This window comes from Hyposmocoma kahamanoa, unplaced genomic scaffold (assembly GCF_003589595.1).
Source record: "Hyposmocoma kahamanoa isolate Upper Pololo Valley unplaced genomic scaffold, ASM358959v1 98930, whole genome shotgun sequence".
NCBI lineage: Eukaryota > Metazoa > Arthropoda > Insecta > Lepidoptera > Cosmopterigidae > Hyposmocoma > Hyposmocoma kahamanoa.
Genome location: NW_020655726.1, coordinates 92,869 through 117,931, shown reverse-complemented (window position 1 = coordinate 117,931; position 25,063 = coordinate 92,869). Strand labels below are relative to the sequence as shown.

The following is a 25,063-nucleotide window of genomic DNA, read 5'->3' as shown; positions in this document are numbered from 1 at the left end:
TGATGCCATTTTAGAGCAGTTTTTACATTGATTTTACGGCATCGGATTAAATCTTAGAGGATGGAAAGTTAGGAATAAATACATATCAAACCAAAACTTTTTATATATATGTATAAATAAAATACGAAAGGAACTTTTATTCATCATCCATATACAACCTTTTTTAACCTCTTTGATATTGTCACAAAAAACGTAGAGGACAGAAACCTTAGACTATGGTTTTCTTTTCCATCTTAAATGACAAAAAACAAAAACACTACAATGTGTTACGTCAAGTCAGTTTACTCGCTCGGAATTTAAAAAAAAATATGATCAATGATCAGTTTGATAACAAACGCGCGTATCTATGCAGTTTTTCCAAGAATTTCTTAATATTGCGTCTTTCCTGACAAATTTTCTTGTTCCTTGACTGCGTGTCATTATATGCGGGCAAATATAAGGTATTATAATTGTTTTCTTTTTATTTTATGCCGCCGTATTTCTTATGATCAGCATTTCTAAGTTAAGGTATTTCGAGTCTATAGACGTACTATAATGTAGTGAATTGATGTAATAGAAGTATACTTGGAAATATAAAAAACAATATGTTTTAAAACAGGACTGTTATATTTACGAGCCAACAAAAAGCGTACGTAAGAATGAGAACATCGCGCCGACGGATGCAAGTTATTCTTGTAATAGCGTATTTGCTAATATTTGGAACTTTGTACCTGTTAATGCCTTTAAAGGACGTGTGCGTGGATATAAAGTTAGAATCTGACATGCGTAGAATGAAGACTCTGCTCCGCCTGACGGCAATGTTGAGGATGAAAGGAGAAAAAGGGTCAGGATGCACCATGCCCAAGGTACACACGTTTCTTGAAAATATTGTGTTAACGAACGGCAACATATCCAGGACAACGAGCGCGGAAAGAGATTGGGTCACGTGCTCAGCGGACAAGTGCTTCGTTCTGCAAGACATATTGAACGAGTTCAAAGCGGTCGAGTGTTACTATAGCGACGTCATCTTCATCAACGATTATGAACATTACACAACGTTTCCCATTAAACTGGACGGTAGAGAAAGGTATACCTTAGAAAGGTCGGATCATGTTAAAATATCTTGCGTCCAAAAGACCTTTCGTCCGTTTCAACTGTTTACACCTCGGTGGAATGGCTTGAAGGCCGGGTTTCGTAAAGTCTCAGTAGCGGTACCTCGCAGTCGCGAAGATTCGCCCAATGTGCTCATACTTTGCCTACGTTCCTTGTCACACAAGGACGCCTTGCAACGTTTGCCACACACATATAAAGTCCTGACGCAGAAGCTCGGCGCAGTTGTGCTTAAAGGGTATAATATTATAGATGAAGGCCCGCAGGCGGCGTTGTTCCCTATTCTAACAGGAAAAACTGAACTCGAATTGAATAATGCGCTGGAAAAAGACGAACTGGATCCAAAGTATTTTCTATTCGGCCAGTTGCATTCCGACGGCTATCGCACCGCGTACTTCGAAGATTTGCCTTTGTTAAGTACTTTACAGTTACATTTCCGACGCCAGCCGACAGATCATTACTTAAGACCTCTTTTCCTGGAACAGCGCGAAATGTCGGAAAAGTGTCGACAAACCACACACGACTGCGTCGCAGCCGCGCCCATACACTCTCAAATGATAAACTTAACGCATCAGTTTAGTTATATACGAGATAAACGCTTCAGCTTTACAATAATATCTAATATTTTTAGTGAATATCATGATTTGGTAGCCGTGGACAATGAAATATCATATATGTTGAACTCATTGCAAGCAGGTGGATTTTTAGTGAATACTTTACTTATTGTCATGTCTGACCGTGGGTCCATGTTTCCGGAACTGACAATGACCCATCAGGACGCTGTTGGAGAACGACTCCCGTTTATGTCCATAGTTTTGCCAGATACATTAAAAAAAGCTCGACCTGATGCTGAGAAGTTTTTGAGAACTAACGCGAACGTCCTCACCACACCGTTTGACATCCACTCAACGGTGTTAGACGCAGTGGGTCTCAAGCGACTAATCAATCATTACAAAGTGGCTGAGTCCGAGTTACCGAGAGGCATGAGCTTGGTGCAGCCGATACCGGCCACTCGTTCTTGCGTCGAAGCAGATGTGCTTCCTCATTGGTGTGCGTGCTTTGAGTGGACACAAGTGCCCTGGAGTGATCCAGCGTTCGCGCAGTCTATTCGGACGGTCGCGGACTTCGTCCACGATCGAGTCTCGGAAGATGTAAAATGTGCTAAAAGAACTGTCGCATCCATTGAGTGGGTGATGCGCTACAATTTTCAGAAACAAATCATTCAACAGAGTTATACTGAAAATGGCTTCGACAACTTTACAAACACTTCTATTGAATTCTATCAGGTTAGGCTGATAATGAGACCTGGACGTGCTATATTCGAAGGTACAGTTACGCTGTTAAAGAAACTCCGCGCTTACGTAACTACCGAGCGGGAGGTATCTCGGATCGATAGCTACAGCGACGAGGCGAAGTGCGTGTCGGCCACCCGACCGCACTTGAGTAAGTATTGTTACTGCAATGCAAACGCAAACACTGTAACACATCGTGTATTATATATTGTTATGATAATTTACTGTATTCAATGTCTATTATAAACTATTTATTTTTGTTATTCTTGTTGCGTACACACCGGGCGCGACTTGCTTTGACACCATGTCACCCTAGTGTGAACGTACTGTACACTCGAACAAATTCATTTAGCAGCACATGAAGAACTTGATACCAGTAAAAAAAGCATGTTAATCACTGCGTTTTGCAGTTCTCTGCGCAATGTCAGTGTGCATGTGTTTGTTGAGGTCCGGCGCAGGCATTAATTGTGATGTACTCACACTACTTCCTGCTCGGCTCGCTGTACCTTCGTCGTAAACTGCATCTATCCGTTGCTGTACAGACTTTACAAAAATCTACTGATATCACTTTATTTATGTGTAGGTAATGTTACATTTCTAATATATTAATAATATTTTTTACGCTAGATTAAGTCTTATATCGAAAATAGGAGCCAGGCAGTGGTGCATAGGGGTTTTATATCTGTTTACAAATGTATCACCTCCGGTTGATCACGGCTCACATCGTGGTCCGTTGTTGTTCACCCCTTAGGTACATCAATGACATCACTATATTACTACCTTTTCTGATCTGCTAATGTATGCAGATGACACTAAGATTACTTGCCAAGTCCTTTAAACAGCTCGGGTTCATCCTACGTATGGGACAGTACTTCAAAAGTCATTTCGCATATAAAATTTTATTTAATAGCTTTGTTCGTAGTGGATTAGAGTTCGCCTGTACTGTTTACATCCCTTATATAACTCCCACATAGACAGAATTGAAAGAGTGCACTTGACAGAAAGACTGGTCATGATTATATTGATTATGAGGACTCTACAGATAGTCATAAAATCGAATTGCTCAAGAGTCGTCGTGATTACAGAGGATAGATACTGTCATTTTATATAAAATAGTCAATAATAAATTTGATTCCACACCTCTACTGAATCTTATAGATTTTAGAGTACCCCGCCAAATTGAAAGATCTTGTCGTAGGAATACACTTTTCTCAGTTAAGAGTCGCAAAAATGTTTCGTTGGCAATAGCTTTATTAGGCGATCACGTCAGACATTTATATACAAGCAGATTCGTGGATGTGGATAATTTCTGTAACTTGCTGTAAAAATTTAAAAGTAAAACGCCCTACTGTAATTTGTTCTACATATTGATCATACATATTGATAGTCTTTAAGATTTCAAGTGCATTATAAATGAAGAAAACTCTAGGTCTACTTTATATATCTTCGTTAATGTAATAATAGTTTTATATCGACTGTTTGTTTCTTGAATCAATAAATAAATAAATAAAAAATCAAAACAATTTTACTGGAGCTCGAAAAAGCAAAATAAGTATAGGTACCTAAATTTTATTAAACTTGTCGTTACATAACTAAACTATTAGTTAGTCACCAAAAAACGTGGAGGTCGAAGAAATTAATAGGAGATAAAATCTCAGGGGTAGCGGCTGCGGTGGCGGCGACGCGCTGATCAGGCGTTAATCAATTGTTTGATTTGCATGGATTTATAGTCATCCGGGCGTTATGCAACTGCCGTGGCGCTGATAAATTAAATAATGTTACTCAACCAGCGCGTCCGCCGCCGCTGCTGCCGCCGATGTCACCGATGGCGCCGCCAACATACATCGAGTCACCAATATTCATCTTGTCACCAGCGGCAGCGTCAAACCACTTTTATGTGCAGTGTTGATGTAATAGTAACACGACGGCTAACTGGATGAATGGCGCTCGACAAACGTGTTTAATTATCGCAAATAAAATGTATTTGTAATATAAGTACCTAAGTAAGTACTAGGGTGCTATAGTTGAACCATTTTCGAATTTAGGCACAAAACGGACCCGTCGTTCGATTATAAATCACTAGTGTAAGTAGGCAGGTGCTGTAAAGCTGATCCGACTCGGCGGCGCAGGCAAGTGAGTACACGACGAGAATCGACGACTTACCCGTTGGCTCCGCTACTGAGGCCGTAGCAGTCGTTGATGCCGGCCAACACCCCTACAACGCCGGCTACGACGGCAACACAGCCGGCCCAGAGCCCAGCGCCAACCCTCGCCAGCGCCGCGCCCCGCGCCACACCCAGCGCGCCTGCGCCCACCAGCAGCGCACCCAGCACCACATGCGCCAGCCCCAACACCACCACCAGCCTCTTGCGCGTCGGCGTCTCACTGCCCGCTTCCACACTTTTCGAAGTCACACTCTGTTCCTTAATCGATTTGATCTTTTTCACTTTCGGGGGCGACTTGCAGATGAGATGTTCGGTGGAGTCTTCCGACTTGAGGCTGGACACGGTGGCGGTGGGCGCGCGACCCAGCTCGCCCGCCATGCCGACGTTCTCCGAGGAGGAGCGCTCTTCGTCGACCATCGCAACTCATCACTGTCACTCACTGCCGTCGGTCGCGGACGTGTGCTCTCCGCGTGCGCGCACTCGGGACTGCGCCCGAGCTGTTGTGGTGCGCGCGCGCAGGTGAAAGTTGTATAATCTGGCCGAGGAAATGATACAACGTTTGCGCATCCCATGTGATACTCACTAAGTTCTCTCTCGGCCACATGGTCACGGTAGATGTTACCAAAAAAGTGTAAAATAAAAAAATAGAAAATAATAAAAAGTCAAGGAAAACCTTAAAAAACTGGTATTCTTTTGTGCGAGTAACATTAAATCGATACTGTTCAGAATACTGGCGCCACGCACGTTTATAAACAAATGCGGTTTGACGAACGGGGATGAAACCACTCAAAAACTAAACAGCACTCAAGATAAGTAGTTACCTCTCTATGTATTCCGTATTACAAAGGTTACGTGTTTGATGTCAGGTTTGTTTTTGTTTGGAATCTCTAAACTGAATACTCTACGACGGATTACTACTTACGATGTAGATGTTGCCATAACACACATACATACAATTAATTATAACCTAAACAGCATAAAATAAGAGCATAAAAAAGGACGTTAGAGCGATTGCTGGTATCCCAAAGTCTGAATCTTGTAAACGGAGTTCAAAAATCTTATTGCCATTGCCCTCTTTTTATATTCATTGAACATATGTGTTTTTTTAACACGAACAACTGTTCGTAACATCATCTAATGAAACATAACAAAGATATCCTGACAGAGTATTTAGTCCTTTACCTACCTTTACGATGTAATACCGAAAACAACACAATGTGACAGAATGGTTAAAATTCATAATTAAGTATTAAACGTATGTAACTGCCTCCGTGGTCGAACCGTTACTATGCTGATCTGCCACGTAAAGGTCTGTGTTCGATTCTCGGGCCGGGTGAAATATTGTATGGTTTGCATTTATTTCTCTCGTCAGATTGAGTGCAATTTGTTGGTTATACGTGTTTCCATAGCACCCTCCATACAGGGTTTCCTCCTAGTGTCTATGAGTTATGAGTGTGCGTTGTTTATTAAATAATTTTAAAGGCCGTGCAAATAAATGTATTCCAAGTCAACGGCCAAAGTGACTAAGCTATCAGCGCAATATCATATTCTAAAATATCGTCTACTTTATTTATATTTGAAACAACAATCATATATCGAGTTCTTAGGTTTTCGCGATTGTTACACATAGGAAATGAAACTATTTTTCCGACCGTCAACCGTTTAGTCAACCGTTACCATGAGACCTGTAAAGGGCCCAAAGCGTCGGTTTGTTTGAAAAAACAAATATACACCACAATCATAATTTAATTTCAAAGTATCCGTAGGAATTTTTTACCGACTTTAAAAAGGAGGAGTTGTCAATTCGAGTGTATTTTCAAGGGTGGCAGGGATGAATCCGGTTCATTGGATTTCACCCACTTTCCGTGAACCAATGTAATTCCACAAACTCTTCAGGTGGGTTTTTGTAATAAAAAGTTATAATTATTTGATACGCATTCCGTTTTTAATGTTACTTGTATTTGACCACTTTTGCACGTCGAGTTTTTAATAGCAAACATGTCTCTTAAACTCTGACACCGTTTAATAACGTGTCACATAAGGAGGTGTGTGGTTCCCTTTCATTAATACATCATGGTCATCATCATGATGTTGTAATGAGGCAATATTACGCAGAAGTATAATATCATTGATATTACGTATACAAGGTACGTGCGGAAGCGCCGATGTCGGAGACGTAGGGCGGCGATGGACGGCAAGGACACGGCTCCCGCGAAGGCGAGAAAGTGTCTCCTCGTAACAGCAACGATTGCGTTTACGTGACAAAGACGTACGTACTTAATAATAATAATAAATGTGGTTCAAACCGGCTAACAAGCTGGGAGGAATAAAGTAAATAATAATGATAATAATGTATTGTTCAATATTTATCAGTTTCGTTAGATTACAAACTGAAGCGCTCAGCAGTACCATGCCGTCTTGGCGTAGCTAATATTGTTGATACATATGTCGTTAATATAGCAGTCGACACGACCACCGCTCAGCTCTCCTAGAAGTGCGTTTTTGTATAAGTTGAATAGCTTGGGCGAGGTTGGCCTCCCCCGCCTCACACCGCATTCCAACAGGTATGGCTCAAATTGTTTTTCACCTCATCGTACAACATTGACTCGATTGTGGTACCAGTATTTGAAAATATAATTCATTCTTAGTCATTAATAATTACCTACGTGGTATTCTTCTACGCTCGTAAGTGGTGCGGTGCGTACTGGCACCGGATAACGTCAGCTATAGAGCCCAAACGGTTCACCATATTCCGGATGACTGTCGGTCGCCCGACGCGAATCAAATTCCGTTACACGGGTACTGTTATATTCATAATCATACAAAAATATTAACAATAACATATAGCTTAAGAATACGGCGTGCCCAACAACGACACCAGCCCGAAAGTCACCTCGAATAATCCCGTCGGATAAGGCGGCGGCCTGCCGGGCGATCATGGCGACGGGCGCGTTGGTGCTGGCGCGCACGACGGCGGGCATGGCGCTGCCGCGCAGCCGCGCGTCCAGCACCGCGCCCAAGCCGCCGTGCCCGCCGCGTGCCGCGCCGCCTCCGCCAGCCGCTGCGCGCGCTTGCTGCGGAAGTGCGTCGTGTTGGCCAAGGCCCGCACCCGCCGGATGGCCGCCGGGAACCTCTCGAGGTCCTCGGGATTTTCGAATGTGCCGGAGTAGATGAGAGGGTTGACGAGAGGGTCGGTGGAGCGCAGCCGCACTTTACCCCGGGACTTCGGCTCGAGGAGAACCGTGGCCACGACGATGAGCTCGCGGTGCTCGTTCAAGGCCGCCAATCTGAAACAGATGTCGTCGTTGAAGCCCAGCACCGATGCGCACTCGTCCTCGAACCCGGCGTTGACCGGCAAGCAGGTGGGGTAGAAGGCGAAGTCCGGGACGTTGGGCCGCGACGGGTCCGAAGACGAGTAGGCGCCCATGCTGTTGGAGACGGCCAACGGGCCGCTGCGGTCGTGGAGGTACCGGATGACGTTCATGTACTTAGCGGCCTCATCGGTGTAGCAGGTGCCGTTGTCGGCCGCAAGAAAATTAAGCACCATGACATGATCTTGCAGATTGTCTCCGACGCCGGGCAGGTCCTGAACTACCCTTATTTTAAAACTCTGCAAATGTTCTTTTGGGCCGATACCTGAAAGCAACAGTATTTTTGGCGTGTTGAACGTTCCCGCCGACAAAATTACTTCCTTATTGGCATGAAAGTGTAACTCCTTGTTGTTTTTCAATACCCGCACGCCGTATGCCGTGTTATTGGTGATAAGGACACTGGCGACGGTGGCATTCTTGAGGACGTGGATGTTGCTTTTGGCGGCGGCCTCGTTCAGCATGCCGATGCCGGTGAGCGAGCTGGCGCGGCGCCCTTGCTTGATGGTGTGTGAAAATCGGCCGACGCCGATCTCGTCGGTTGATGTCATATCTTTCACCATTTTAAATCCCAGTTCCTTAAACGCGTCTAGAAACCTGTCAATATCGAAAGTAGACTCGGCAAGGCCGGACACTTCAATGGGCCCGCCAAAGCCGTGGTTCGCCAGCAGCGCAGGCTCTTTAACAATTCTTTCGTCAGTTAGATGTTCGGACTTTTTGAAGTACTCCAAGAGGTTAGTCCAGTTCCAGCTATCGTCGGCGACGCTAGCCCAGTGCTCGTAATCGGCCGGGAAGCCACGGGCGTACACCATGTCGTTGAGGGAGCCGCTGCCGCCGAGATCTTGCCCCGCGGTTGCTTCTGACTGCCACCGATCAGAGCTTGGCTGGAATACAAGTCGTTGACGGTTTGAAATTTCCAGTCGTACGTGCTGCCTTTCAGCATGCCCCTAAAGCCTGGCACCTACAAATGAGCACACATTGATGAGAATCGTGCATTAGCTACGTGTTAGAATGTGAAATTCCGATGGGAATACGCACGACCGCGTCGAGCGGCAGGTCGCCGCCAGCCTCGAGTAGCAGCACAGTGGCGCCGGGCAGGGCCGCGAGGAGAGGAGCCAGCGCCGCGCCCGCTGTGCCACCACCCACTACAATGAAGTCAAAACAAGTTCCATCTGAAACAGAAAATAATAATAATCTACTTATAACCAACATTTGTATTATACATATATCCTATATCGTCGACTTATCGTGAATACCTCGTATGAGATTTCTATGTAATTTTTCAGGACGAAGATAAAAATGTTGTGTAAAATGTAGTGTTTAGGCCTTAAAGCGCCTACAGTGATTGTTACAGCAATCACATTTTCACTTGTGATTGCTCCTATAGTTTCTCCATAATTTTTATTGACAATAGTGGTGGTATTTATAAAAAACTTCTCTTCTGTTAAAACCAGCGACGAACACGTGTCAGTTTGTACTTCCTAAATGTATATCGAGAATAAACGTCTGCAACTACAATTCAGGATATTTTAATTGAGAAATTCATCCAGCCACTTCTTGCCTAAACATGTAGTAAACGCCATAGTGTTAGTAGCTAGCATTTTAATTAGTTAAATTATACCTCTTTCAGATACTCTATTATTTCAATAATATATTTGAGCAACAAGTTTATAAGTTTTTTTTCAACAAAATTCAGTGAAAACGAACTATATGAAAACGAACTATGTGTAAACGCGTATGCGAGGTTTGCGCTCTAATTTCCGGGTTCCCGAATCTGGCACTTGCGTTTTTCGCTCGCTTGCGTCACTCGTTTCGCGCATAAGCAAAGGTCTGTCGCGTGCGCGCGCAGGACTGTTCACGAGTCGCTCGCTCGCTTGTTGCGTGAGTTTGATACCTAGCAAGCTTGATAATTCCACGCAAGCTACAGGAAACGTTTGCGGAGGACAGCACTATTGGCCAATCACAGAGAAGCAGCCGGTTCGAGAGTGTCGATCCGCGCATGCGCAACTCAAAGTGGAAAACTCGTAAACGCCTTTGTTTTCTACGCCGCGTGCGCAGCCGACGCAAGCAAGCGAAATACGCTAATGAAAGACTCGTGAACCCGGCACGTGAATAAGGCGACGATAATTATGACATGATATAGGTATAACTATGACTTATACGTATCTACCTATATAAATGACAAACAGATTCGTTACATTATCTCTCAATCTATCTGGTAGGTTGATCGCACTCACTGCAGACGCTAGCTTATGCTGGCCAAGGCTCTTGCAGGAGGCACTGCGCGGCGGCGTAAAAATGCAGCGCCGCTGTCACCACCGTCCCGGCCTTCCCACCACCTGCGCACGTGCTAGCTAACGCCATGTTCACACCTGCTAAGCTGTAACCACAACTCTAAGTAAATGAGCTTTTGTTTATGCAACTTTAACTGTGACAAGTTGATGATACTTCCCACTGGAATATACTACTTTAAAGATCAGTGAGCACACTTTCATGAAGTTTAGTTTGGAATATAATCGTTTGAACCGAAAAACCGAACGCTATAATTTATTCTTTATTTATTGCAATTCACATCCTTAATAATTTATTTATTTATTGGTTCAGCAACAGCTTAACATACTTAACATTTACATACATTATTATAATAATACAAGACCAGTATGTGAGTCAATTACCGCCGAACACATCATTGTCATAATCACTTAAAAACAACATAATTAAAATAATAAACTATTTATGTATTATTCTATTGAAAATATACATTTCATTCCTATTGATTACATCAGATTAAATTTTAAATAAAAAATATACATAAAAATAAAATTGAAAAGTCCAAAAATAAAAAATTCAATTATCTACCAATATTTAATGAGTGGCCCGCGACAACTTTATCCAATATGACGGGGTAAACTATTAAAATATATGTCAAGATTTGTATGACTACTCAAGCTATTGTAGTTGGAAAGCATCCTAGACACCGGGGAATTAAATTTATCCTTGAAAATGGCACGTGAAAAGGTTTGCTAAGTTGTTTCCTTGAGTTTGGACGTGGAACAGTACGGGCGACTCTCGATGATGCTTCCGGACAATCCAGATCCCAAACAGCTACCTGCTCCCGCAGCAACTTGTAGAAGAAAACCTGTTGAAATATTCCAGTAGGACTGGAATTCATTTTTGTAACTAAAGCCAGTGGCCCTAAAAGCTGGATATCGTGTAAATACTTTTCGTACGCGTTCAATGTAATCAATGTGCACCTGATAAGTGGAGTTCCAAATAACTTTTGCAAACTCAATGCCACTACGGACAAGGAAGTTGTATAACGAAATCCAGCATTTTAAAGGCATGTGCTGTAATGTGTCCGTAATGAGCAACATAACTAAGCTTATTGTCGAGAGTGATACCTAAGTCCGCACCCGGCCCACTTCTTCATATAGTGGCATAAATATAGTAAGCAGATCTAACAACTACTCCATACCCATAATACACACTCCGGGCATAAAAGTAAACAACATGGTGGGTACTCCGAAGGATGTCTTACCACTTCAAACACTTGGCGTTAACAAAATTGATTGCAGTTGCGGTAGTTGCTACACAGGCCAGACAAAGAAAACTGTTACTGAAAAGGTCAAAGAACACATCGCAGCTGTAAAAAATCGCCAATGTAATAAGTCAGCTATTGCAGAACATTTACTGGAAAAGGGTACAAATCACTGGATTGAGCTTCATCGTACGCAGGTTCTCTCCACCGATCGTCACTTTTATTCAAGACTTGTACGTGAAGGGATTGAAATCAAAAAACACCCTAATAATTTCAACCGGGAGGACGGTTTCAAATTATCTGAAGCATGGAATCCGGTGTTTGCAAAAACTCAATGTTCATCGATCGACTGCGTACTAGAATACGGCTGTGCTACAGAATAGTGACACCGTAGGTGTTGTGTGTGGCGGTAGTTTAAAAAAATGTTATGCGGGTGGATGAAGATTCCACCGCCGAGATGGAGACGTAAACACCGCATTACCAGTCAGCCCGTGACCACGGCCAGTGCAACCTGGCCGAAACGTCGGGAAACTAGGTAGGTGTGAAAAATACCTATTTGTGTATAAACGCGTTTATTCCCGTTTCAAAATGTTAGTACAATGCAACGCGAAAGTTTAAAAGTATATACAGACCTAACAATACAATAAAATACAATATTTCTGGTAAATTTTATAATTATATTTACTGACATTTAGTTCCATATAGTTTTTATCGCACCAAAGTGTTATACGATTAAGATGTTCCCGCAACATTTGTACGTCTTCCGCGGAGCGAATGGATTTAATTGATTTTGTATCGTCAGCAAATAGATAATAGTCACCGTAGTGTATGTGTTCAACGATATCGTTTATAAAAATAAGAAACAGGATCGGGCCAAACTGCGAGCCCCGTGGAACGGCAGAAGTTGCCACATCTGGTTTTGAGGAAAACCCTTTCGTGATAACAGTCAAAGGGCCGATTCTCTAAGTATGACCCCAACCATGTGTGTAATGAACGGCCTATTCCAAAAATTGGTATTTTTCTAATAGCAACTGCGATATATCTTGTCAAACGCGCTGCTGAAACCAGTATAGATGGCGTTTTGAGTTCTGGCAATTCCAGACGATTAATGCAGTTTTTATATTGTGGTTGCTGAGGCTGCGTGCTAATTTTGCCTTTGATCCTCAGTGTAATATTTTGAGCCATACTTCCACGGATGGGGGCATTTGTATTGTCACCCTTCGGTATTTTTGCTCGAACAATCAGGGCAAATCCAGTCAAGTGGAGCTGTTTTAACAAATTCCAAAGTGACATTACCGCAAAGGTTACAAGAACACTTGTTGCAGGCCGAACATGTTGCCAGCCTCGACGTCTGAGGAGGTAGAGGCTGGGAAATACCTTACATGCAACCAATACATTGACCCGACATAGCATTTTATCACTATGTTATAAGAGTAATTTATTAATTAAAAATTAATGCCTAATTCATAGTGGCATATGTGGTACTTTGTAACAGAATGCGTAGGAGAGTAGTGTGACGCCCAACTAGCACACAAACTCTAATAATAAGCCGTACAATAGCCAGTTAGAAGTTCGTAACAAGTTCTACAGTCGATGTATAAGCGGCTACAGCGCCGCTGTACCCCTAATGTGGGCACCGATTTATACGCTATGGGTCCTACAATAGTCGTAAATGTGCGTTAGTACAAAGACACAAAGGTGCTATGTGAGCGGTAAATGTGCGTCAGTATTCATCGTTGTAGAGCTTTCGGTTTTACAATTGTGGTATTGACACGCTATTGTACATTTTAGAAGTACACCAGCAGTTAGTATCTTCTTTTAAGAGCAAAAGCTTGTAAAGCAAGCAACTGATATTCTTTTATATGGCTAAGCCACTCCGTAATACGGAACGGATTGTTTTACGCTTTTGTTTCACCTTATTAAGCTAGGTACTGTAAAGGTGCTGTAGAATTTTCTAATATAACGGTCCAAGCGCCACTGTAGAACTATATTTCTCTGCTGTAAATATAGCGTTCCAAACGCTGTAGTAAAATCTATTTAACAGCTCAAGGCTTTAGAAATATACGATATACCACCTAAAGCGTTTAAAGCGAAGCTAATAACTCCATTCAAACTTCAAAAACACTCTACAAATTCGCTTTACGTCAAATGCCCATAAAATAGCTCTATGACTAGTCTTTCTATCTCTCTTAGGATTAATCTTACCGTTGTACGGCTATTGTACTTGCCTGTTTAATTACTTTTGAATGCGCTACTGAAGAACTTAAGAACTCAAGAATTAGTAAATCCCTTAAACAGCTAATATACAACTTTTAAGTTACACAGAAGTAATTTAAGCAGTTTGTGTGCTTGTTGGGCGTAGCATGTATTCGTAGCCGCAGAGTACGTAGACCAGACGATGCCACACACTCCGCAACGGTAGACTACACAGGTAGACTAATTTCGCCGTGTGACGCTCACTGACTGGTGGCACTACCAAAGAGCGACAGACCGCGGATCTACAGAGCACGCGCTCGAATCCCAGCTCCAGTACCAACTGACAATTCACTCACAGTTGGTTCCTGCCGACTCCGCCAGATGTCCAGGGCGTCGGCACACGATGACGACCATTCACCGACGTCACGCGCGTCGTGCGAAAGATCCGATGAAATCCAAGATGGACGCGCCGTCTTATGAACACCGCCCCTAGATAGTAAGAGGGGGCCGATGTTCGATGTCCGGATCCAAGTCAAAAACACCAACAATCACAAGAAATAAGTCAATGCACACGTCCGCTTGCACCAAAATCCAAGAAGAATGATTGTATAGAATAAATTGTATGTAGGTACATCAAACATATGAAACCCCGAAACAGAGATGTACAAGCGCCCGGGTTTTAACTCGGCGTTATTAACACCGGATTTAAATCGGATTAAAACCCATTAACGCCCGAAATGGACGGCAAAATCTATTTAGAACTAAATATGTGTTGCAAATCGAGTTTTGTCCAAGTTTAATGATATTATTACAAAAGTTTATTGGTTTCTGATCTAGGCGATTCGTTTGCCTTCTATTTCGCATTGAAATAAATCGATACAATAATCTCAGTACAGAGTACAATCAAGAGCACGTCAAGTTTGACACTTTGTGGTTTAGACCGTTCTTATCGTAAGCGGCATAGAGTTGGATTGAAATCTTAAATGTCAAGCTTGACGTGCTCTTGACCTTGTACTAAAAAAATCGACCTCAAAAGTTCGTGGAATTGCATCTATTTGCCAAGTTTTATTCAAATCGGTTACCGGAAAGTGCGTGAAACAGGATTAGTTAGCCACCCTAGAGGTGGAACATTTTCTTCAAATTCACATGGGACCAATACTGAGGCACCCATGAGGAACTCTCTTTCGAACAAAAAAGAATCATCAAAATCGGTTCACAAATCGCGTAACATACATACAAAAAATATCCTCCTCCTTTTTTGAAGTCGGTTAAAAAATCGTTACATCGTATAATATGAATCGGTTTTAATAAAAATCGAATCGTAATGTGCATCCTTAGTGATGAAAATCCACAGGATTGCAACAAGGTGGGTGTAAAGTGCCTCTTTATCGTCTAAAAATATTTTTTACATAGAAAATTTGTAAAATCTAAGTACGGAATTATACCGAATTCCGTATTTGCCGTTGCTAACCACGATTTTGGGCAGAAATGGGTTATCTAAAGCTTTGGGCAAAGATCCGGGCGAATTGATTGGGTTTTAACCCACTGCCCATATCTGCCCCTATCTGTCCCTATGTACCGACCCGAGAGATAGGGTTTTCCGGAGAGACTGCGGGCTCGACGGCAAAACCAGGGTACGGCGGCTATCCGGGCTAAGCCCTCCGCCAGTTATACGCCTTCACGGGCGTCTCTGGCGGACCCGGACTTCGGTATGAACTCGCCGGGGTTTGTGGTTAGCCGCAGGGACGAACAAGTTCGTCTGCTCCGGTGGTGTGTGGCCGAGGCGTTCGTCTCGCGCGCAGCTAGCGCGTCTTATAGTGGTCTGGTTGAGTGCCTGAGGCGAGAAGACGAGTGGGACACGTTGCACATAGAAGAATTAATCATTAAAATATTCTTCAAATTACACACATTAATCTAGCAGAAATTGCTTTAAAACTTTATCCATCCATTTTAATGATAATGATAATAATATATTTATTGCAGTTTACATAATATAAATAATACAAATTTTACATTATATTGCGTATACATGTAATACCCTGTAAGGGCATAGCAATATAACAACTTATAATATGGTTTAATTACATTTCAAGCCTTAGCAATAATTATTATTACAAAATTTCTTATTATATTTCTTATCATATATTTAAACATATTATTAATTGTACAATTATGTGTTATACTAGTTTTAATTAGACGATAATAACATTCATTTACACCATTATATAACATTTTATCTACTTCATTTTATTTATTTATTCACATAGGTACAATGAAAGACATATGAATCCTGTAATATGGATATGATAATAATGGACAGCAAAATAGGAATGAGGCAGATCAACGCTATAGTAATTTTATCATCCAGATATTGTTGCACTGTATAGTAACTTTTATTAGAAAGAATGTTTTTTAAGTTATTTATGAAAATACTTGTTTTATTTTCTTGCTTTATATGCTCCGGTAGTTTGTTGTATATTTTTATCGACATTGAATATGGTCTCGATCTATGCATTTCCAATTTTGAGAACGGTGTTACGAGATTATTTCCGTATGTTGTGGGATGGTGTCTTGGTTCGTCTCTCAGTTTAATGTAAAATTGTGGGTACTTTTTTATAAATTTGCAAACTTCCAAAATGTAAATTGATGTTAGGGTTAAGATTTTCTATTTTCTAACGAATGGTTCACAGCTCTCTGTTCTTGATATATTTGCTAGTCTTCTTACGCAGTTTTTTTGTTTAATAAAGAGGTCATTTACAGTTGTACTATTGCCCCACAATATGATGCCGTATGATAGCCATGCATAAGCGTACGCATAGTAAGCACTTAGGGCAGTTTGTAAATTTGTTGACTTCTTTATTTCTTTTAAGGCGTAAGTAAAACTAGATAGCTTTTTTGGGATTTTTTGTACATGCTGCTTCCAATTTATATTTGTATCGATATCTATTCCGAGTAAATTAAATGTATTGACGGTTTCTATTTGTATTTGGTTATACGAAAAATTAATATTTAGTGATGGTTTTTGATAGGGTCTAAATTCTATAATTTTGGTTTTTGTAAAGTTAATTTCTAAATTGTGATCATTCATCCATGTTACAATTGTAGTTAGTGTATTATGAAGGGTTTGATTTAAGTGGGCACTATTTTTACAAGAGGTTAATATTGAGATGTCGTCAGCGAAAAGAACATTTATTACTTTTGGGAGGTCATTTATATAAGCCAGGAATAGTATGCACCCAATGACGCTTCCTTGTGGTATCGAATTGTTCATGTTTTGGGGCTCAGATCTGACTTGAGTTATTACCCCTGTCTCATAGTTATAATGCTCGATTCCTACATACTGGATTCTGTTTTCTAAATAGGATGCGAACCATTTATGAATGTCACCTCGTATACCCATTCCGTAAAGTTTATCCAGTAAGATATCATACCGAACTTTATCGTATGCCTTTGACATGTCCAATAGGATACCGATACCATACTTTTTTTCATTTAGTGTATCCAGAATCTTTTGCATAAATTTGTAAGTCGCAAGTGTAGTTGAACGATTTTTCCGAAAACCATTCTGCGACTCATCAAATATATTGTACTTTTCACAGAAAGAGTATAGGCGGCTACACATTGCCTTGTCAAATACTTTCGAAGCCGCGGGCAATAATGCAATCGGTCTGTAATTACTCAGATCATACTTACTTCCTTTTTTGTGGATCGGTTTTATCAGGGATTGTTTAAGAAGATCCGGGAATATACCCTCGGCAAAAGACTGATTGACAAGCGTATAAAACGGAAACGTCAATTCGTCTGCACATACCCTTATAAGCGCGGATGGTATCTCGTCTATTCCATAGCTGTATTTATTTTTTAGATAACGTATAATTACGTTTATTTCGCGCGGTTCGACCGGGCTCAAGTACATAGTGTTCACTATTGGACGCAACACTCGACGGACGCGCGTGCGTTGCTTGTCCCCGCTACCAGAGGTTCCGGCTTCGATGCTATGGTTGGTCGTGAGCGCGCTGCATACTGATGCAAAGTATTTATTAAAACTATTTGATATTTGTTTCGGATTTGATATAAGTATATTTTGAATTTTTAGCGTGAAATTGCGTTTATTTTTGTTTATATTCTTATTAGTACGTGGTTTTATCATTTTCCACATAGTTTTCATCTTATTTTCGGATTTCTTCATTTGATGTTGTATATTGGATTTTTTTCGATTGTTTTAATGGTTTGTTTGTATTTTTTTTTTCATTTGTATTCATTTGTAACCGACTATTACACAATAAGTAAACGATTATTAAATAATTGATTATAATTCGTTCGCATTCCTTAATACCTGCAAATGGAATTTACAATTGTAATGGTCACTTCAACTAGTAATTAATATAATAATTGTTACAAAATTTTGCTTGCAAAGATAATCCAGAAACCATTGTAGCCATATTCTAAGCGCCTGCAAAAATATTATTAGCAATTATATGGAGAAGATAAACTGTCTTTTTAGAAGATAACTTTTGCAAAGGCGTTTTATTATATTTTTTTATAACTTCTTGTAGAAGCTTCCTAAAACAATGAAAAAAAGTACGTAAAACCTGACATCAGAATGCTGGCCACTTCATTTCTTTAATATTTCCGCTAGGACAAAGGTAGAATATGTCAACAAAGGTACTTACTAAATAGTAGAAAAAAGATAGTACATAATGAGCACTGTTTGATTTGTATATCTCGTTTGGTCCAGCCATCCTGACGGACACATTTTTTCGGCTCTAAACCAGTTAAATTTGTTTTTCAAACAAACCAACAGTTCAGAGGATCTTTACAGGTCCCGTGGTCAGTCACGGCCTAAGCTCACGGCTGACGGTCAGTCAGTCAACTTTGGGTTGTTTGAAAAAACAAATAGTATATTTTATCTAGTTTAGCGATTTAGATCTGCAACAATCGTTTATTTTCTTTTTCACTCGTTTGTCTACAATGTCGCGCAACGCAACGGAATGTACATAATATAATTAACCGTATGTCGATCGCGTAACGTCCAATCTAGATAGGATACGGCGCTGTGGAAATACCCGTAACTACGCGAGAACTCTCCGGAAGACACGTGTTTTGTTGTTTAGCTTGTATCTATTTCTTCTTTTCATCATATCGATGGCATACACTATAATGCTTACCATCGTGGTAAAAGACTTTGCCAATCGGCGTACGGTACGGCCCAGGATGCACCAGGCGTACGGTACGGCCCAGTATGCACCAGGCGTACAGGAAAGGCAATTGTTTTTTGCCATTGTCCCATTAGTGGTAGTGGAATTTTGTTTTTGCCCTCGATCCATTGAATGTATTACGGCAAAACATGTTTTCCCTAGTACCATTACAAATATAAATATACCTAATACATTAATATATAGATTTTTAACACCTCTCTCGAATATTTCTTACTGGTAGTTAACTTTTGGCTTAGTTGGCATAGCGTCTAACACCGTTTTGCTAGGAGACGTCGGTTCGAATCCGGCCGGATCGAACGATTTTTTTCTAAGTGTTCGATCTTTGTATTAATAACCACCACTAACAAGTAATAAGCACCACTCAGCAAAAATTCCTTGGATCCGGCCGGATTCAAACCGACGTCTTCTAGCTGCTGCTGAGTGTTTGATCTTTGTATTAATGATTATAATAAAATACATATGTATTTGTCTACATTGAGATCATAGTAAAAAACAGTACCAAGCTCGTGCTTCGTATATTAATACATCGTGTCGACAAAACCAACTATAGAGAATGCACTGCACTTAAATTGCACCAAATGGATTGATCGGCAATAATATTTGTTGTTTATCGAACGCATCACCTACCTTTGTGTAGACCGGACCTGCCAGCAGAGGGAAGTGCTTGTTGCACCTAGGTGCGTGTCACACCGCGTGATGTGACGATTGGCACTGGCAGCAGCCGCACGAGGTCAGCTAATAAATCAATCAGCTTTCAAGTGCAGCACTAGTACATCTTATCTGTATCGACTGTCGCATCTTCGCTATCGTAGCTGCGCTCGCGTCCAACATGCCTCCGTGCAGGGCTACACACCGCACGCAACTCGTGTAATTTGTAGATGGAGACACGTAATAAAGAAAACCATTAGAGATTATAATATTGAAGTGTAGGTGATTTGAACTCATTATTGTGAAACGTCTCAAACACGTAGGTGTATCTTCCGCGCTTCAGCTTTGGCAAGACGAACAATCGCCTGCAAATGCTAATCACTAACCATTAAACATTTAACAGGAAACCAAATTATGAACATTTAAAATCGTTAAGTTAATCAAACGCTGCTGCTCGTTTGTAGATAAAGCAAATGCCGCTCAATAAAAACACTTAAGGGACTGATCTTTATATAAGTACAATATTTGCTCACATTTTCTGTTTTGAGTTACACACGGCGCAGTCTTCTGACTTCTGACGGTCTGTAACTCACCACGCAGAAACATGCATTAATGACATTTCAGTAAATCTAAGACGGTATGATTTATATACTGTACAGTACTGTATGACTTCAATAATAAAATAAAAATACTTTCACGTGAAAATCGAATTACAATTTCTCTAAAAAGCGGGTTTAGGTAAGAACCAATGCAAGTCGGGGGACTTCCCGCGCATTCGTACAATTTTGAAATTTCTTTAACATGCAGGTTTCTGATTATTTTCGTACAGACAGACGCTGTTGTACAGGGTTGTTGCGAATATCACCATCCGTATCCTCATATAGATAGATAGTTAGATAACACGTCTGATTAACACGGTTATAGGTAGTCCACATGTTAAAATATCCCTTGATATTTATATTTAGGTAGGCAAAAATGTTCCACCAAACAGCACCTTCATAATTATATTCGTAATCTTTCCCTATCTTGATGGACAAGGCGACAAGCGCCTGTTCTCGTATAGTTTATATACTGGATAGGCGTGTAGCTTACCATCAGGTGCACGTAATTAGCAAGGTCCCAGCTCAAGGTTGAATACTAGGTCTAATTTTTATAATTAGTTTATGTTAATGACTTACATACCGAGCTCTGTAGTAATGTTTGCTGATGATACTGCCTTATTATTTAAAGTTAAAAGGCACCAATGTTTCAATGACGATGTGAACAATGCTATGTCTAAAGTAGTAGATGGGTTTGCAGTTAATAACTTGAACTTCTGAACGAAAAAAGTTGTGAGAAGTTTACATTGCCCAATGTAAGACGGACGGTCACAAACATTATAGGTACATAGGAAATGAAATTATTTTTCCTGATTTAAATCGCGTATATTTGTTTTTTCAAACAAACCGACGTTTCGGGCCCTTTACAGGTCCCATGGTCACGGTTGACTACTTCAGTTTAGTTTGAAAAAACAAATATACGCGATTTAAATCCGGAAAAATAGTTTCATTTCCTATGTGTAACAATCGCGAAAACCTAAGAACTCGAATATAGGTATAAACGAAAAATTTTACCTTATAGATACAGTTGTGTTTTAAGTAGGTACAACATAAGACGCTAAATGGCAATAGGGGCAACAAATAAGTAAGTCGGCGAATCGGCTCAGCCCTGCTACAGACGACTAAAAAAATAAGAACTTTCAAAAACGGCTAGATTTGTTTACTTCAGCAGCTACTTTCACAGTTTAATGACATACGGCATTTTGCTTTGGAGTAATGCGGCCGGTAATAATATAATGTTTATACTGCAGAAACGTGCTTCATTGCTTTTATGAAGATGTCATTTACGTTGAGAAGAGTAATTTTATTATAAAAAAAAATTGTGACAGACAAAATATTAATAAGACAAATAACTGTTATTGAGAGTCGTCTTCACAAAGTCGCAAATTCATTTAAGCGACAATGTAATAAGATTTTAGTTGAAATTTTTTTTATGTTATCATGTGACGGGAAGTCGTGTCTACGCCTGTCCATCGCAGTTGCAGTGCTACTCGAAACTTTAAATTGCAAAGATTTGAGGTGCACTGCCACTGCGCCTGTTACCCTGAGACATAAGTTGACAGGTCCCATGTGCCTGCAATTTCAAAATTTGCCTTCCAAGGGGTTTAACACTAAAGTCCAACAAAAATGTTATGCTAAAGGTCATTATACTTCTGCGTATTTAGATGACTAAAATCCGTGGTGGTGACCCGTTTAGCTCTTGGAGGTTGTTTCGATCCATGACAATATTTGAAATAAGACAAATGTTTAGAAATGTTTATTTACAAGGGTTGCTCCTAGAGTTTCTTGCTCATTATTCTCAGAGAATCTGCCCTACGAATGAGCAACAGAATTCAATGATCGTAACCTTTTTGTAGTGTAATTTGCTTGCCTGCGAAATAAAGATTTAATTGGCTTTAGTTAATATTCCTCAAACAGACGTACAATAGTTGTACATCGCAAATCACTGGATTTTTGCATATCCTCGGCGTGCCAATGACAATATAATGCATAGTGTTCCAATTGTCGCCGGCGCTATGGCGCGTGGCTGTTGGAGTCGTTCGAGTCGCATAACACATCACACGAACAGATAATGTACCTAATCTACCTATCTAAGAGGCCAATGTCTTTCGAGGACCCTTCATTCGTCGCGGGCAAATGGCAGGCAATTAAAAAATAAAAAACAAACATAAACGTGCCTGTCTATCATAGTTATTCTCTTTATTACACGAATAATAAAATATTATTTCTGTCTCCGTGCGCAGTGTTCATGACTGCTACCTACAGTCCTGTTCAACATTGACTCGATTCAAGTATTACATTATGTTGTGCGTGACGATTGTCATTCTGTGGACATCCATATGTCACGGTCAGCGCTTTTTCTTTCTCCTCCTGTTGTCCACATTTTCTGTTTTGTAACTTTCTAATTTACGTAATAATGAATTTAGTCCTCAAGATTGTCCTCACACCCGCGGCACTGACGCGATAGTCTACTTTAAGTACAATAAAGTCGAGGACCATCTGACGAGGTATCACAATTGGCAATTCAAAACGAACCAAAAGGTCCAACCGATGGCAAACGGATTCCATCATTGTCAATTCTATTTAATAAAATTTGGAAGAAAATTGATAACGCAAATTTGGTCAATCTCTGTAGTTAGATCCAGTAACAGTGTACTTTTGGACACGCGGCTTTACTGTAGCCAGAATAACCACATATCATACAATAAACGTAAATAAAAAAAATTAGTTCGCTACCATTTGGCTACATACATGATTTCAGAAGGTAACATGGAATGACTATGCAGAAACACGCGGGGCTTCAAAAAATTAATTAGTTGCAACCACGGAAGTGACGACATATTAGAGACGGGATGTTTGCGCTGATTTTGTACGGAGTTGATGTTTTATTAATCTAGGGAATAACATAAGATCACTCACGTAACGGCACAAGAAATGATTAAATGATTAAAATGATTTGATTGATTTGATTGATTGATTGACAAGAGTGGCGAAACTCCATTTGTCACAACATGTCACATTTTGTCGGCGTACTCTGGTGTTTACTTTGGAGGCGGTTTAAGGATGCCACACTACGAGCTAGGTTAGAGTCCGATACGGTCGACAACGTGTTGACGTTGGCGCCATAGGCGAACATACGCTCTGGCGGCAATAAAGGGGCTATTGGCGTCGACGTTGAAGTTAGCAGCGTTGACGTTGGCAGTAGCGTCGGCGTCGCCGTTGGCGTCGGTGTCGGCGTCGACATCGGCGCTAGAAGCGTTGGTGCTGGCGTCGGCGTCGACGGCGTCGGTGCTGGCGTCGACGTCAGCGCTGACTGCGTTGGCGCTGGCGTCAGCGCGGACAGCGTTGGCGCTGACGCCGATGCCGATGGCGATGTCGGCTCCACGATTGACGGATCAGTGTTTCTAAATACAAAATATTTTAAATATACATAATGTAAAGCTAAAACTCGCAGACAATTTCATTTTTGATCATTTTCATCGACGATCTAAATTGGATAGCGTTTACGTAATGGAGAACATTTTGTTTTGGCTAACAGTTAAGTACACCATCCCAGTAACAACAACAACTACAAAGTGCTCTAACTAAGCTATCATTGCTAAGTATGTATATACGTATCTATATATCTAAACCTACTAACAAGTTAACTTTACTATGTATTTCTAATCGTGACCCAACATTGTCTGACGAATCGAGATCAACTTCGGCGTTAATCCTCGTTACTTTCCAGCAATATTTCTAGCATATTCATGGGAAGTTACAATTCGTCTATCCACTGACCAAAATCGACTACAGGAACGTTTGGAATGCACAAAGCTTAAAGTTTGAAAACATACCAAACAATTTATGTATTCAAAAATATTTGGAAAAGGAAAAACTTGCATCTTCCGTTTTATGCAGCCGTCGTCGGCTAGTTAATTTTAGTCACAAGATTTTGAAGTATACTAAAATTAAAAAATCTATTAATATACTTTTTCATTTCATTACAACTTTTTTTCAGCTAAAATGGACCTGAATTCGTTAATCATTGACCAACAGGTCAATGTTGGTAATACAGAAAACTTATTATACTTTTAGATATTTACAAATTAAAAATTGCGCGCACACCTGGCCATATTTCTAGCCACGCCAATACGTGGCTAGAAATATGTATAGTAAATACCGGCTTCACTTGAGCAGTTATTTATTTAATTATTTATTTATCCATTTCCATTGGTAGATACTTCTATCGGAGTGCACTTATTTTTACTCATTGAGGAGCCTATATTTTATCATTAAACATTTTCATAATGCTTTTGAACTGCTAAACGTTACGTGCAGTAGGGATGCAGTTGTCCTTTTTTTTTATATATATAATAGACACACGCTTGGCCAGTTGAGGTTGGATGATAAGTCCAGACCAAGTAGCTCAAGGTGGTCCCTTATCGGCACGGATACACCTCGGAAAGTCGGAGTAAGGTGTAGGGGACTCCGTTTTGATGAGAAAAGACACGCCTGTGTTTTAGCCGCATTAAACCTGACCCTGTTAGCATCCTCCTCATCTTAGCACAGGAGTTGCCTGCGCCTGATGCCAGATGCACTGCAATGTCGCGACAATTCCAACAGTGCTTGAACCAACACCATTTCTACTTTACAACCGACGGGATACCTATATATTTGCAGATGACATATTCATAGCGACGCCGCGTAAAAACAATCTACTAGAGAATCTGATAAACAATTCCATTAGTGATTCGTTGGGTCAACACCAATCATCATTTGACAACGAATTTTAATAAAACTAACTTCGTTCAGTTCAAGACGGCTCAGTAAGCCAGACAAATAAGTTAAATTTTAACTAATAAGTAATTACAATTTATAAAATAACTATATAATAATAATTTCAATGGACAAATTTTGCAGGAAGCAGAGCAAACCAATAATTTTTAGAATTTATAAGTTTGAATTAA

At 40.6% G+C, this 25,063-nt stretch overlaps 1 protein-coding gene and 1 pseudogene across 1 annotated transcript; one reads left to right on the top strand and one right to left on the bottom strand.

The window, feature by feature from the left end:
* The first annotated feature begins 638 nt into the window (after positions 1-638).
* On the top strand, positions 639-4,290 carry LOC113238934. The gene is made up of 2 exons (XM_026475782.1): positions 639-2,532; positions 4,172-4,290. Exons 1-2 carry the CDS (start codon positions 639-641, stop codon positions 4,288-4,290), a joined length of 2,013 nt encoding a protein of 670 aa, XP_026331567.1.
* A 2,976-nt stretch (positions 4,291-7,266) lies between these two features.
* Positions 7,267-25,063, bottom strand: part of LOC113238933 — a 79,288-nt pseudogene continuing 61,491 nt past the window's right edge.